Here is a 16,478-nt window from a genome sequence, read left to right as displayed (position 1 = left end):
CTCAGCTCTGGTGGAAGTGTCAGTGTCACACAGCCTGATAATCCCTCTATCCAGCACCCTTGGCTCTGCTACAGGAGGGCCCCTGTATTCAGTTTACAAATGTACACATTAACTGGGCTGACAGACTGCAGACACAGTACAGCGTTGTATTTTACAGGGGCCCATGATGGCTCTTTTCTCTTATAGATAGGAATTCTATGGACACATGCTGACTGAGGCCCGAGTAGGGCTGTTTTTGTTGTGAGAAATAATAGCTGCGAGCCTCTGGAACACACATGGACAGCGACAACCTACTACTGAACGGTATAGGGTGGCTCATAGGTCTAAATCCAGAGGTTCAAGTGAATGAGCAAGTTATTTACAATCAACACTACAAAAAAGGAGCCAAACAGATGTTTTACAAAAAGTTACCTGTTCCTTCTAATACACATATTGGGATAGAAAAGGGTTGGAAAAACTATTTATTGGGCTGAAAATACTGTAGCATTAAAATCATCACTCAGTCAGTGTTGAGTTTATGCTATAATATTCAGTGTAGTAGGAGATAATAGCCTACTACACCTACATGCTCAATAATGCAGTGTCCCGAGTGTTGGTGCACCACAAGCACAAAATACACAGACTGGTTCCTACACCTACCAGTTAAGCTAGTCGTGTAAAGTTTAGGGAGAGTAAAGGTATTGGATGCCCCATATCAACTTCAACTGCTGCCTCTAATCATACCATGAATGTTTTCTGTGAGAGAAGTCACTTTGGCTGAGACAAAACAGCTTGGATATACGGTGTATTGACAGCTATCCAAAAAGGAGAGCAATAAGCATCATGCATCAAAACCAGCTGCATTGCAGAGCTAGTCAAGCACATTTAAAGGACCAATCTGGAATTGCTACATACATTTTTGGTCAGTTAAATTAATAGCCATTGATTCTTGAAGAAAATAACTTTTATAAATGCTTCATGAGTTAATGTCATACCCCATAAGATCCCACAAAATAAGCTTGTTTTACTCCAATGTTTGTAAACAATGTAAACAAACACTGTATGGCTTCAAAACATGGTTAACATTACCATTTTGAGCTCATGGATGGTCAGTCCTTGCAGCCACAGCTCTAGGAATTTGAGTGTTCATATTTCTCAAGCCCCATCCCTCAGCTGTTTACCAAAACAAGAGGCATGGTGTACCTTTTTGTTATTGTTTGAACTCCGGATTGACCCTTTAATATATTGTCTTGTCTACTCTTGCGCGTCAACAAGACTGTTGTTTGGCTGTGTGACGTAACTTGGTGCAAAAAGTTGACAAATAAGTAGCATCACAGCTTGTCTGTACACGGGAGTTGGAACCCCCACTACGCTTCATCATTTAAAGAGCGGAATCTTTGATTTACCTGTAATGTTGATCTCACAATCCGCAAATTCAAGGCTGATGCCTGAAAAGAACAAAACAGCGCGTGTCCTAGATCTAGCAGCGCGCACAAAATCCGCCAGAGACAAGGACTCGATTGCGCAATAACTTCCTTCAATAAACAGACTGCGTGTTTGAGACCTATTGTGAACCCACTTGTGCCGTTACGCTTCGAAAGCAAAACTGTGGTTGTGAAACTTCACCAGGGGATAAATTATAATTAAAGTAGCATGTTAAACAATCGCGTCGAATTAAATGTGATTTATTTTTGACAAGCAGTTCTAGCATCACTCCCTCTCCACGCAGTGCACACTGGTTTTTAAAGTAGCCTATCAACAGTACCAAAAAAGCATATGAATCTCTTGGTACGCAACAAGTAATGCACAATGTTCGAGGCAGGCAGAGCAACTTACCATACTGAGATGTCTTGAGTGCTAGCAATATGCCAAAAACCACCGTTTCAAGCTCCGGTGGCAATATAATTATACAACCTACACGACTATAGTCTAGTGCGGGGTGTGGTGGGGGCACAGAAAGGGATAACGCACTAGAAGGATAGTCGGGGGCCGCGGATGGGGTGGTGGCAAGTAAATGAGACATTTCACCATTTGCAGTAACTACCCCAAGAGTTAAAAACTAATTTAAAGCTGCAAAAATATATTCAGATCACTTTCCTGGAACACAAGTACAATTTAGTTTTTTTTTATATATGTATATATATATATTAGTAGGGCGGGGGAGGAGGATTATTTAAGATACTGTTGGAAGAGGCAGGGTTTTCGGGAAGATGGGCAGGGACTCCTGTCCTAGCTTCAGGTGGAAGCTGGTTCCACCGTTGGGGTGCCAGAGAAGAGATTGGACTGGGCTGAGCAGGAGCTGCCCTCCCATGGGTGTTGGGGGACCAAGAGACCTGAGGTGGCAGAACGGAGTGCTCGGGTTGGGGTGTAGGGTTTGAGCATAGCCTGACGGTAGGGAAGGGCAGTTCCTCTTGCTGTTCTGTAGGTAAGCACCATGGTCTTGTAGTGGATGTGAGCTTCAACTGGAAGTCAGTGAAGGATTGGGGTGACATGAGAGAACTTGGGAAGGTTGAAAACTAGGTGGGTTACTGCGTTCTGGATAAGTTGCAGGGGTTTAATGGCACAAGTGGGGAGCTCAGCCAACAGCAAGTTGCAGTAATACAGACGGGAGAGGACAAGAGCCTGGATTAGTGAGTGAAGTAGGGTCGTACTCTACGGATGTTGTAGAGCATGAACCTGCAAGAGCAGGTCACTGCTTTGATGTTTGCAGAGAACGACAGGGTGTTGTCCAGGGTCACGCCAAGGCTTTTTGCATTCTGGGAGGCTGACACTGTGGAGATGTCAACCGTGATGGAGAGGTCTTAGTGGATTCGACTATTTCAGCCACACCTGTTGCTGACAGGTGTATAAAATTGAGCACACAACCATACAATCTCAATTGACAAACATTGGCAGTAGAATGGCCTTACTGAAGCACTGAGTGACTAAATGTGGCACCGTCATAGGATGCCACCTTTCCAACATATCAGTTCGTCAAATTTCTGCCCTGCTAGAGCTGCCCCAGTCAACTGTAAGTGCTGTTATTGTGAAGTGGAAACGTCTAGGAGCAACAACGGCTCAGCTGCGACGTGGTAGGCCACTTCACACACAGAATGGGACGGCTGAAGCGCATGAGCGCGTAACAATCATCTGTCCTAGGTTACAACACTCACTACCAAGTTCCAAACTGCCTCTGAAGACAACGTCAGCACAATAACTGTTTATCGGGAGCATCATGAAATGGGTTTCCATGGCCGAGCAGCCGCACACAAGCCTAGGATCACCATGTGCACCGCCAAGCATTGGCTGGAGTTGTGTAAAGTGTGCCGCCATTGGAAACGCGTTCTCCCGAGTGAGGAATCACGCTTCACCATCTGACAGTCCGATTGACGAATCTGGGTTTCGCGGATGCCAAGAGAACACTACCTACCCCAATGTATAGTACCAACTGCAAAGTTTGGTGGAGGAGGAATAATGGTCTGAGGCTGTTTTCTATGCTACTGGCTAGGCTCCTTAGTTCCAGTGAAGGGAAATCTTAAAGCTACAGCATCTAATGACATTCTAGATGATTTTGTGCTTCCAACTTTGTGGCAACAGATTAGGGAAGGCCCTTTTCAAGGCGAGGCCATACACAAATGGTTTGTTGAGATATGTGTGGAAGAACTTGACTGGCCTGCACAGAGCCCTGACCTCAACCCCATCGAACACCTTTTGGGATGAATTGGAATGCCGACTGCGAGCCAGGCCTAAGCGCAAAACATCAGTGCCTGACCTCACTAATGCTCTTGTGGCTGAATGGATGCAAGTACCCGCAGCAATGTTCCTAGTGAAAAACCTTGCCAGAAGAGTGGAGGCTGTTATAGCAGCAAAGGGGGACCAACCCCATAAGTTTAATGATCTTGCAAATATACATTTTGATAGGATCTTGAAACCATGGAAAGGGTAACCTGTCCATCTGAGTAAATTACACTGATTAATTCTCTAATGATATCGCAGTTTACATATCTATTCATGGCTCTACCCACTCCAGGAAAATATTTTTGTAAGTCACGTGAGCAAACAATATTTTATTTGTAATAAAAACAAAGTTAAAAGGGTATATTTATATCATGAATATAAGTGTAGAGGGCTAAATCTATTACATATCAAGGCATTAAACCTATATTATTGCTTCTATTATCCCTGGGGCGGCAGGTAGCCTAGTGGTTAGTGTTGGGCCAGTAACCGAAAGGTTGCTAGATCGAATCCCCGAGCTGACAAGGTAAAAATCTGTCGTTCTGTCCCTGAAAAAGGTAGTTAACCCGCTGTTCCTAGGCCATCATTGTGAATAAGAATTTGTTCTTAACTGACTTAAATAAAAGGTTCAATGCCAAAACTGTATATAGTAACTGGTTTTCCAGTAGGACACATCTAATGTTTGAAAGGGGCCTCTTTGCTGTTATACAGATTAAAACGATACATTTCTGGTGGATTGACAAAACCCTGTCTTTTTAAATAAAGTCATACTGAGTGGGCTACAATTCCAATTTGTAGCCCACTCTTCTTCCAGAAGAGGAAGAACATTTATTACAAATAATGTTTAAACTCCAATGTACTGATAGAGGATACACCACTTTTATTGGAGAGAATGTATAAGGAAGTTTATTTCATGTTTATGAATGACATTGCAAACAACGATGGTAAAATTGTCACACAAGCAATTAATCAAATTGTATTGAGATGTATTCTCTATAAAATATTATAACCAACTCATTGCACCTCTTGCCACAAAATGGAAGAGGAAATTACTTAAATGAAAGGAATTAGTTATTTTGTCTGCCACCAATTAAAAATCAGAAATAGCTTCCAATGAGCCATTCTAAATTGTTAAAATGTATCAGTTTCACTTGCAGTCAAGAGGGTTGACAACCGCATACAATTCAAGATAGGAACAGATTTTCATGAACTGCTATACAAAACCACAATTGACACATCAGTCTGTTACTTTCAATTAAATCTATTACATTAAATTCTTGCTACAAAAAGAATGCTCAGTATGTGGGGCATTGGACAGTCAGACCTGTGCAGACTGCCATGCGGAAACCGACTCATTAGGGCATCTCTTTTGGTACTGTCCATCGGTGCCAGGTTTTTGGAGTCAGGTCCAGGAATGGTTGTCATAATAGAGGTGGCAGGTAGCCTAGTGGTTAGAGCGTTGGGCCAGTAACCAGCAGGTAGCCTAGTGGTTAGAGCGTTGGGCCAGTAACCAGCAGGTAGCCTAGTGGTTAGAGCGTTGGGCCAGTAACCAGCAGGTAGCCTAGTGGTTAGAGCGTTGGGCCAGTAACCAGCAGGTAGCCTAGTGGTTAGAGCGTTGGGCCAGTAACCAGCAGGTAGCCTAGTGGTTAGAGCGTTGGGCCAGTAACCAGCAGGTAACCTAGTGGTTAGAGCGTTGGGCCAGTAACCAGCAGGTAGCCTAGTGGTTAAAGCGTTGGGCCAGTAACCAGCAGGTAGCCTAGTGGTTAGAGCGTTGGGCCAGTAACCAGATCCAATCCCTGTTCTAACCCACTGTTCCTAGGCAGTCTTTGTAAATAAGAATATGTTCTTAACTGACTTGTCTAGCTAAATAAATTAATTATATTGGCTCTGCAAACTGTATTGTTGGGGGATTTGAAGGTCCAGGGGGCAATGTTGCAGATGGGAAGGTTCAAGCCCCCTAGTGAGACGCCATGGTAGAATGGAGGAATGTATTGCAAGAGAAAATGGTAGAATGATGATTTACTGAGAAAGATGGGTTGATCTGTGGCTGTCTGAAGGTTGTGTGTGTGTGTGTGTGTGTATACATATACATACACATATATATATATACACATATATATACACATATATACAAGGCTGATATACACACACACACACACACACACGTTTGAGGTCATCCAATCAGGGGGGAGGATGGGAATGTGATTATTGTATGTTTTGTGTTTAGTTATTTATGTTGTGTGTTTTGGTTTCAGGCTGTGAGCAGTGTGTCTGCTGGTTATGGGTAGTTTCAGGCTGTGAGCGGTGTGTCTGCTGGTCCTGGTGGTTATGGGTAGTTTCAGGCTGTGAGCGGTGTGTCTGCTGGTCCTGGTGGTTATGGGTAGTTTCAGGCTGTGAGCGGTGTGTCTGCTGGTCCTGGTGGTTATGGGTAGTTTCAGGCTGTGAGCGGTGTGTCTGCTGGTCCTGGTGGTTATGGGTAGTTTCAGGCTGTGAGCAGAGTGTCTGCTGGTCCTGGTGGTTATGGGTAGTTTCAGGCTGTGAGCGGTGTGTCTGCTGGTCCTGGTGGTTATGGGTGCGCTCACTTCCATGCCCAGCCTATTGTACATGTATATTATTGTAACGTCAACATCTTTATTGCAAAAATAAATACAAACATAACTTTAGACAACCTCTGTCAAATGAATATGTAATGAACTGTCCATTGATCAGCACAGCAATTGATAAATCAGGACTGTTTGCAAAACAAGTGGTTCTAAGCTTATTTAAATTGTACACGGATAAGCTAACGGTTACAGAAATCGGGAACACAGACCAGCTCTATAGATCTGAGTGACTGTGTCCAACACCTGTTATGTTGACAAATGGAATTATGAAATATATATTTTTTCACAATGACATGTATAGCTAAAATAAAGGTTTAAGGAAATACAGGCAGGCACCACATTACTACAAGACAAACCAGTTCACTCAATCAAGCCGGTGGTCTTGTAAGTATAAAAACTAAGTTTGCTTTCATACAATTAAAGAGAGCATGTAAAGGGATAATGTCTTAGTGTATTCTGTAAAGAATCCAATACTTTACCTTGTATGCAGTACAAATCACATTGTGGGAGCGGCACCTCTAAGTATGAATTAGGCTTTTTGTGAAGATTTTAATCCTAAACAGCTACCGTAGTATGTAAAAGCTGTGTGCTGGAAAACCTTGGCAGAGCATGGGTGTAGTAGGCATTTTGATGCTCATGTGGATTTTATTTTTCAGCTTCAGACCAAAGCTTACTTCTCACTTAATGTAGCGTTTTGTTTAATATAGATGTATGAACAAATGAACAATATAATGACTAAAGGGAAGACATGTAGGAGTGAGGCACCCAATAAGTGATATAAGGCAGGGGGTTTCTACAATTGCATTATAATGCAATACTAATGCATTGCATGCTATTGTAATAGGCCTACATCCATAATCTAAATCAAATGACAAATGTTAACTTCGTAAAACATGACACCCATTGAGCTCTAAAAGATATTGAATGTTACTCTGAATTGAGAGCAGCTGTCAGACAAGCTCTGTATAGAAGGACAAAAATAATTGTTTGACTATCAATGACCTGTTGTATGACTGAAGCTTGATAAACGTTTTTTTCAAAGCACCAAGAATGTGACCTTGCTCTCAAGCTATAACCCGACAGGAGTTTCTACCCCTTTTTAAAGAGTACATTTTTATAGCCTCAATCGCATCATAGATCACTTTTTATTTGGCAGCTAGCACCTCTAGAGAATAAATGATTCAGATATCCAGCAAAAGATCCTCAATGAAAAGTCAAGAAGTTAAATTAACCCTGAACAAAACAGACCAGTAAGTAGATGCAAGGTGGATTATAAAGAATAACAAATACGCAATAGAATAGATTCGTTTGTTTTGTTTTCCCCAAACCATCAAATCCACATCACCTTTAATTCCCACTAACCTAGCTTCATTCATACACGATGGCATTAATTAATTAGATCCTACTGTTACGAAAGCATGTATTTCACTAGACACTCGACCATTTTCATTCATCAAGGACTCGGTCAAAATTACAGGGGCACAAAATAAAATATTAGGTTATAGCAATATGATCAACCTTATTATATGCTTGACAAAACCTGGCACGCGTCAGTAAACTAGCATTTTACAAATACATGCTGATAGAGGATAGCCTAATGTCAAATGTGGATAGACTATTTGGCCTAATATTATGCTACTACTGTTATAAACACCACGACAATGAACAGACATCAACCGAACAAAGTCCCCTTACCTTCTCCTTTTTCACTCTCGAACTGTCAAAAGCCGCAGCCTGACGCACAGGAAACAGACCTGCATTTTATTTGATCAAAGATTATTTATTATATTGACAAGATCGTCGAGTGACCTCTCTAACAAGGGAAAGACATGTCGTTTAAAGATGGAAGCCAGATCAGGTGGGACCATTCTAGCCAATGAGAGGGTAGATACGCGTGAAACGGCACAACTCAAAATACTCCGTCGATATTCACTAATAATAAGTGAATATCGACGGGGTTTTCTAAGTAATGGTTTGACCAGTATCAAAATGTATTCCCTGTACGGCCAGGTAGACAATTGAATATTGGAAGGAGTGGACTGTGGACTTCGCCTAGGCAGGCACTTACGGGATTGGAGCAGCGATGGGGAACGACAGTGGGGGCGAAGCAGAAGCCAGCTTCATGAGAGTTCAAAATGATTCTGGTGGTCCGATCAGAGCTGAAAATGGGTATGGGAAAAGTGGCAGCCAAGTGCTCACACGCCGCTGTCAGCCTACAAGCAGGTCCAGCGCAGAAACCCCGAGCTACTGATGCAATGGGAGTACTGTGGACATCCGAAATCGTTGTTAAAGCCCCGTATGAGGACAGTCTGATAGAACTGCTAACCCATGCCAAAGTAGGTCTTTCTGCTCCAAGATGCAGGGAGGACACAGATAGCACCAGGGTCCCTTACTGTGCTGGGAGTAGGCCCTGAATCAGATGATCTCGTGGACACTTAACTGTATTGGAAGTAGGATAATCCTGGTTCAGAGAAGTGGTCATCTGGGAACTATGTATATACACTGCTCAAAAAAATAAAGGGAACACTAAAAGAACACATCCTAGATCTGAATGAATTAAATATCCTTATTAAATACATTTCTTTACATAGTTGAATGTGCTGACAACAAAAATCACACAAATTATCAATGTAAATCAATGTAAATCAATGTATCAACCCATGGAGGTCTGGATTTGAAGTCACACTCAAAATTAAAAGTGGAAAACCACACTACAGGCTGATCCAACGTTGATGTAATGTCCTTAAAACAAATCAAAATGAGGCTCAGTGCCTGTATGACCTCCCTACAACGCCTGGGCATGATCCTGATGAGGTGGCAGATGGTCTCCCGAGGGATCTCCTCCCAGACCTGGACTAAAGCATCCGCCAACTCCTGGACAGTCTGTGGTGAAACGCGGCGTTGGTGGATGGAGCGAGACATTATGTCCCAGATGTGCTCAATTGGATTCAGGTCTGGGGAACGGGCGGGCCATTCCATAGCATCAATGCCTTCGTCTTGCAGGAACTGCTGACACACTCCAGCCACATGAGGTCTAGCATTGTCTTGCATTAGGAGGAACCCAGGGCCAACCGCACCAGCATATGGTCTCACAAGGGGTCTGAGGATCTCATCTCGGTACCTAATGGCAGTCAGGCTTCCTCTGGCAAGCACATGGAGGGCTGTGCGGCACCCCAAAGAAATGCCACCCCACACCATGACTGACCAACCACCAAACCGGTCATGCTGGAGGATGTTGCAGGCAGCAGAACGTCTCCTGATGTACTGGCCTGTCTCCTGGTAGCGCCTCCATGCTCTAGACACCACGCTGACAGACACCGCAAACCTTCTTGCCACAGCTCGCATTGATGTGCCATCCTGGATGAGCTGCACTACCTGAGCCACTTGTGTGGGTTGTAGACGCAGTCTCATGCTACCACTAGAGTGAAAGCACCGCCAGCATTCAAAAGTGACAAACATCAGCCAAGAAGCATAGGAACTGAGAAGTGGTCTGTGGTCACCACCTGCAGAACCACTCCTTTATTGGGGGTGTCCATTTGCACAACAGCATGTGAAATTTATTGTCAATCAGTGTTGCTTCCTAAGTGGACAGTTTGATTTCACAGAAGTGTGATTGACTTGGCATTATATTGTGTTGTTTAAGTGTTCCCTTTATTTTTTTGAGCAGTGTACATTAAAAGGTCCAACCATGTCATCCTAGCAGAACTGATACCCAGACCCAATAGACCTACATCTTTTTGTATTTAGAATGTGCACTTGTACTTAAACTACCCCAAACCCACCTGAGCTTGCGATTAAAACACTAATACATCCCTCATTTGACAGGCAAAAATCCATAGTGATATGGATTTTCCCTAAAGGATGCCTTGATAAAAGGTTCATAAGAGTGAAGGTAGACGAACAAACGTTGGCCGTGCACGGCCGACGCAATAGGACTGCTGTCATTTTCAATGAATTCCCTGGCCATTAAATGTTGAATCGCCACAAAATCATTGACACCTGTGCATGGCCGACGTGTTAGTCTATCATCCTTACAAACATGATGACAAAACAAGGTTGAGAAGGGAACAAGAGACCCGACCAGACTTTTCTTGACAAACAAGAAGCCTTTATTTTATGTGGTAAAGAAAACTGCTGTTTCATTCATCATGATCCTGCACAAACAACTATGAGTGTACGCTTAAATCTAGTCATTTGTTTTGAGAGTATAGGGAGAGTTAATGATTTTCTTTGTATAACACACACAAGCCTTTGATAAAAACACAATTACCAGTCTCTTCAATTAGATCAGACAAATATAGGTCCTGAGTCCCAAATGGCACCCTATTTCCTGCATAGTGCAGTACAATTTTTATGGGCCCTGGTCAAAAGTAGTGCACTATATAGGGAATAGGGTACCATTTTGGCCACAAAGAAAACCTGGCAGGACGTCAAGGCTATTAGGTTTTATATCCTCTTCTGTACAATCAAGAACAGTGACCTAGAACACCACGATATCCAGCATATTACCAACCAACCGCAGCACGAGGGGAGGGGGGAAAGTGTAACACACATCTGACTGAACTGAAGAACAGAGCTTCTTTAATTCTCGTAATCAATCCCTCTAAATAGAATAGTCCCACAAGAGCACGTTACAGCATGAGGAAAGGAAAGTGTCTTACGCGCAGCTGAGTGAGATGCAAAGACACCATCGATTTCATCTCTCTACGCACGGTCTGACTCAATGACTAACTGGAGAGCCTGCATAGGCTTTGGAAGGATGAAACTCACGTCTGGAAATCATGTCTGAATGCATCTTAAAATAATCTTTCTCTAGAGCTACACAACCCCTTTAACCCTGTGTAGGTCATTACTGGTATTTGTACATAGTGTTACTAGTTTGTGGGTCATGGAAGCGGCAGTCATGTTCAAATATAAAAGAACATTGTAGCTTTTTTCCCTTTCTGAATATACAATAATTAAATGCATTTTACAGACTGATAGAACAAGCTGCTCACACATATCAAAATGAAGAGATTCTACATTAGTTTCTTCACTACAGAGTGCAAATCAGATGCTTCACAACATACCTTTTAATTAAGGACTCACTCTTCCCACAAGCCCCCTCATTGTACATAAACCATTCCCCATTTTAAAAAATGGCATCTAGTAAATATAATGGAATGTGAAAAATTATAATAATTGTGAGCCAATCTTTTTCTTTGACAACAGAAAAATGTCCTTCATGAGGTTTTTTTTTAAAAAGGAAAACAAAAACAAAAAAAACTGCTTGTTTGAATCCACTAAATGTTGTGAGAAGATGGTAAAAGCCTAGTGAAGAACTGAGCTGAGAGAGATGGATGGGCTCCAGGGCTTGCCAGGAGACCTTTACATGCCGTAGCCAAAGCCTGGTTGGGCCTGAGGTGCCTGGGGGTAGCCTGCAGGAGCCTGGTAACCGTAGCCATAGGCCTGCTGGGGGGGCACGGGCACGCTTGGGCCAGCAGTCAGCATAAGCTGGGGTGTGCCTGGAGGAAAGAGAGGCATTTCACATGTTGGGCTGACACCAAAGATTAGAATCTATTCGGATTCGATTAATTTACTGATTCAAATCATTTGATGCCGATTGATTTGAATATTTAAACTTTAAACTTGTCTTAACATGGAACACAAGCCACAGCTCAACTCTAACATTCCAGAGTGCCAAGGAAGCTCAACTTAATTTTTATTTGAATGATTTTTCTTTTGAACAGCAGACTGCAGAGTGAAGCCAGGTTGAGGAGATTAAGTCAAAGGGCAGCCGGCCGGATTCAAACCCATGCTGACTGCCATAAGTGTTCCAAGGTCAGAGGCAGTAGCCACTGGCACACACGGAAGCCTAGATGCATTGTTCACAAGACTACAGCCTGTCTGCTGCAGAGGGACAAGAGAGCCACGAGAAAGCGTGTTGATCAGTTATGGACATAAGTGCTGAAAACATGTTTGCTCACCATTTACTAAGTTATCAGGACCTATTAGGATGAGAAATACCAGAGTTTTGGCACAGGTACAGCAGACTATACAAATATTCGTTAGAAATGACATCTGAAACGAATATCAAAACAGGGACAGCCACAAGCATGTCACCAATATCAACAAACTTGTCACTGATAAACTGTAAAGGTTTTTAATAATCTCTTTACTCTACATCTTATATCCCATCTTTACTACTTAGAGCACAAAAGGCTGGGTTACGAGAGTCATCTTCACCGTTTGAGTGAGTTGGTGTGAATGGCTGTTCTCATTGGCCGTGTCAGATTCTTGGCTGTGAATGATGCATGAGGCACTTACCATAGACGATGGGTTGTGTCTCTGTCGCCTGCTCCTCCTCTTTCCTTAGGGACTCAGAGGTCTCCAGCTTGTCCACCTGGAAGAGGTCAGAAAGAACACGATGATAAACAGCTACAAGCAGGCAGGCCAGAGAAGACATGCTGGAAAAGCCTTCATTAACTCTTCTTTCCTTTAGTCATTGAATATGTTAAGTGATTGATGGATAGGACTGTTCCAGGTGTGTGAAGTGTGCGCATTCTAGGTGATTATTCTTTGAAACACATACAAGGCTGCTGTCAGCTGCCCCTTCGTCACACATTTAAAACTAGTGAAGAAATATGAGAGATGACCATTAAGATGTGAGGAAAAAATACTTAATGAAATTTGGTCCCTCCATTCAGCCACTCTTGAAGTGATGTTTTCAGTATATATTAACACTGCTATGTATGCAGAGAACCAAACCCATATCAAGTATGCAACAGGAGTACAACATCTCATGATCAACACTTGACCTTTGTCATCCTAGCTATTTTAATGTAGCGATGTTAACTGCCAGGCGGTATTTTTTCTAGGATTTATCTAGGACCTATTCACCCTTTCCCTTAAATCAAACATGCTTAGTTTTAGCTCAGCAATATCCGTCTACTGTAACCCCAATGAGTGACCTTAAGCGTAGCAGAAGCAGATTTCCAAAAGTTGTTAGGAAGAAAACGTAATTGCGTTTAAAAGTTGCAGTAAGAGGCAAAATGCTAGTAAAAAACAACTTTTCACAATTTTGTTCACTATCTTTCTGTGCCTCTCAGTGCTGAAAGTGGGTTCAGTTCCCTCCATACCTCTTGTAAAGAACATTAAAAATAATGAGTAAATCTCTTCCAACAAACAGAGGCGTCATTAAAAGGAGAACATGCTACAGTAGTGGTGTTACAATTGGTTAAAATAATGTGCATGAAAAAGAGGCAAAAGTACTGAAGCGCAGAGGGAGTCAAAGCCCGGGATGATTCGTAGTCCAGCCACTCAAGGCCCATCAACCAACAGCAAGGCACAGCCGACAACATCAATGTCTCCTAGAGGCTCGCAGTGACGCTAGATTCTCATTGGCAGGTGCTCAATCACGTGCATATATTAAAACCAGAGAACATTTCCCAAAGTGCAGGTACCATTACCTGTTTTTCATACATACTCTCTCGGATACAGTGTAAAGGTCTGTGAAGGAATGCACTTTTCAGCTACTGCACGTGCAAATTTACTAACTTCAATATGAATTAACAAAGACAGATTTTATTTTCTCTGCCTCTAGTGCTGCAGCACAAGTTGTATTTCACTGTCAAGACTTCAATATGAGAATGAAGTCGGTCATGAGAAATATAGAATTTCATCACTACAAAATGGCATCACTACTGAAACCTTTGTGGAGAAGAAAACCCCCCAGCAGATAGGTGCAGCCATAGTAGTACGGTGCCCCTGAAAAGAATTACGTGAAATGCCTTGTTCAAGGGCAGATATGTTTCATTTCTCACCTTGTCGGCTTGGCCAAATGCTCTAACCACTATGCTACTTTCCACCTTAAAGTGCATTCGCTTCACAAACTTTGATCATACAATGCATTTCTTGGCTTACAGTTTTAGTACTATGGTTAAATGCAGTCTACAACTGGTTTGCAGTCTATTTTGAGAGGGGGTCTTAGCTATATGCCAGCAATCAGAAGCTTCAAGATTGAGTTCATTAATGGGTGTTATTTATTCTACAAAATTAACACTCTTGGGACATCAAAAGCACATTAAGGTCATTGTGGGTTCAAGGGTCAGGACTGGGAACCAATGGCAGACTGGCATCATTGACAGACTTCCTCAGACTAAGGGTTGTCATTGGTGAGTAACTACAGATCTACTAGAGTGCTCTGCTGTCCAGTCAGAGAGAGTCCAGTTGAGAAGGCACTACTGTGTGTGTGTGTGTGTGGAAAAGCAGCAGTGTAACTGACATATGGGAGAATTAAAATAAAACGCATGCAGATTCCTGAGGTAGCAGTGCTCCAGGCTAAATTAACAAAAACAGCAAGAGAGAGATGGAATATAGGAATAGACTTTCACCTTTTCCTTAATTGCATCAACCTGGAAGGGAATTCAAGAAGCGCAGCTTAGAAAATAAGAAATCAGTTTACCATAGTGCAGAGACCGAGAGAGAGCAGGCTGAGACAGCATACAAAGATGGGCAACCAAATATCCACACAGTAGAATAGAAACTTTTTTTAAAGAAAAGACTAACGGACTCCTGTCAAAAAGGTAGTCTGGCATTCCTCTGAAATGCCTTGAATTTCTCTAGTTTTATTGTTTCTATCCTAAGAACTATTGTTTTGAAGATAGCGAGACCTCGCTACAATGATTAACCTACCACATTTGCATGCATAAAAATACAACTGCTAGTAAAATATTTAACTGTTTTCCATTTAGTAGGCTATAGGTTCCGGTCAACTCAACTCTGAGTTACTAAACTACTAGAGAGCAGAGCAGTATAGACTCTGCATTAGTCCTGATCTATTGATAGACATATGGTAGAACTTGTGTTCTCTATGTCATTGACTAGAGAGCTGCTGGACTACTATTCCGTTCAAAGCCATATAATATATATATATGTGTGTATGTGTATGTGTATGTGTATGTGTATGTGTATGTGTGTGTGTGTGTGTGTGTGTATGTATAGTTGAACTCGGAAGTCTACATACATTTAGGTTGGAGTCATTAAACCTCATTTTTCAACCACTCCACAAATTTCTTGTAAACAAACTACAGTTTTGGCAAGTTGGTTAGGACATCTACATTGTGCATGACAAGTAATTGTTCACAGACAGATTTCACTTAATCACAATTCCAGTGGGTCAGAAGTTTACATACACCAAGTTGACTGTGCCTTTAAACAGCTTGGAAAATTCCAGAAAATGATGTCATGGCTTTAGAAGCTTCTGATAGGCTAATTGACATAATTTGAGTCAATCGGAGGTGTACCTGTGGATGTATTTCAAGGCCTACCTTCAAACTCAGTGCCTCTTTGCTTGACATCATGGGAAAATCAAAAGAAATCAGCCAAGACTTCAGAAAAAAATTGTAGACCTCCACAAATCTGGAAATTGCTTCCAAGGATAAACTAAATGCCTGAAGGTACCACGTTCATATGTACAAACAATAGTACGCAAGTATAAACACCATGGGACGACGTAGCCGTCATAGCGCTCAGGAAAGAGACGCGTTCTGTCTTCTAGAGATTAACGTACTTTGATGCGAAAAGTGTAAATCAATCACAGAACAACAGCAAAGGACCTTGTGAAGATGCTGGAGGAAACAGGTACAAAATATCTATATCGACATAACCTGAAAGGCCGCTCAGCAAGGAAGAAAGCCACTGCTCCAAAACCGCCATAAAAAGCCAGACTACGGTTTGCAACTGCACATGGGGACAAAGATCGTACATTTTGGAGAAATGTTCTCTGGTCTGATTAAATAAAAATTGAACTGTTTGGCCATAATGGCCATCGTTATGTTTGGAGGAAAAAGGGGGATGATTGCAAGCCAAAGAACACCATCCCAACTGTGAAGCATGGGGGTGGCAGCATTATGTTGTGGGGGTGCTTAGCTGCATGAGGGATTGGTGCACTTCACAAAATAGATGGCATCATTAGGAAAGGAAAATTATGTGGATCTATTGAGGCAACATATCAAGACATCAGTCAGGCAGGAAGTTAAAGCTTGGTCGCAAATGGGTCTTCCAAATGGACAATGACACCAAGCATACATCTAAAGTTGTGGCAAAATGGCTTAAGGACAACAAAGTCAAGGTATTGGAGTGGCCATCACAAAGCCCTGACCTCAATCCCGTAACATTTGTGGGCAGAACTGAGAAAGCGTG

The 16,478-nt window shown here is 42.3% G+C and overlaps 2 protein-coding genes and 1 pseudogene across 7 annotated transcripts in view; 1 reads left to right on the top strand and 2 right to left on the bottom strand.

Annotated features, from left to right (window-relative positions):
• The window catches only part of LOC118390712 (vacuole membrane protein 1-like), a 115,095-nt gene extending 107,002 nt beyond the window's left edge, over positions 1–8,093 (bottom strand). The window contains exon 1 of one of the 3 annotated variants that reach the window (XM_052457014.1): positions 7,992–8,093. The gene's annotated coding sequence lies outside the window, so the exon portion shown is untranslated. Of the gene's footprint in view, positions 1–1,385; positions 1,691–1,815; positions 1,962–7,991 lie in introns of those variants that run through there. The other 2 variants (XM_052457012.1, XM_052457013.1) reach the window with 2 other exon arrangements.
• A 45-nt stretch (positions 8,094–8,138) lies between these two features.
• Positions 8,139–10,313, top strand: LOC118390711 (peptidyl-tRNA hydrolase 2, mitochondrial-like; annotated as a pseudogene).
• Positions 10,314–10,377: 64 nt separating this feature from the next.
• Positions 10,378–16,478, bottom strand: part of LOC118390081 (clathrin heavy chain 1) — a 50,685-nt gene continuing 44,584 nt past the window's right edge. The window contains exons 29-32 of one of the 4 annotated variants that reach the window (XM_035780276.2): positions 14,669–14,689; positions 12,603–12,678; positions 12,263–12,283; positions 10,378–11,800 (exon numbers count right to left, since the gene is read on the bottom strand). In XM_035780276.2, the coding sequence (XP_035636169.1) occupies positions 11,664–11,800; positions 12,263–12,283; positions 12,603–12,678; positions 14,669–14,689 (255 nt within the window). In that variant the 3' untranslated portion in view covers positions 10,378–11,663. The remainder of the gene's footprint in view (positions 11,801–12,262; positions 12,284–12,602; positions 12,679–14,668; positions 14,690–16,478) is intronic. The other 3 variants (XM_052457011.1, XM_035780279.2, XM_035780281.2) reach the window with 3 other exon arrangements.

This window comes from Oncorhynchus keta, chromosome 11 (genome assembly GCF_023373465.1).
Source record: "Oncorhynchus keta strain PuntledgeMale-10-30-2019 chromosome 11, Oket_V2, whole genome shotgun sequence".
NCBI lineage: Eukaryota > Metazoa > Chordata > Actinopteri > Salmoniformes > Salmonidae > Oncorhynchus > Oncorhynchus keta.
Note: the sequence above shows the minus strand (reverse complement) of the source record. Positions and strands in the feature narration are given on the sequence as shown.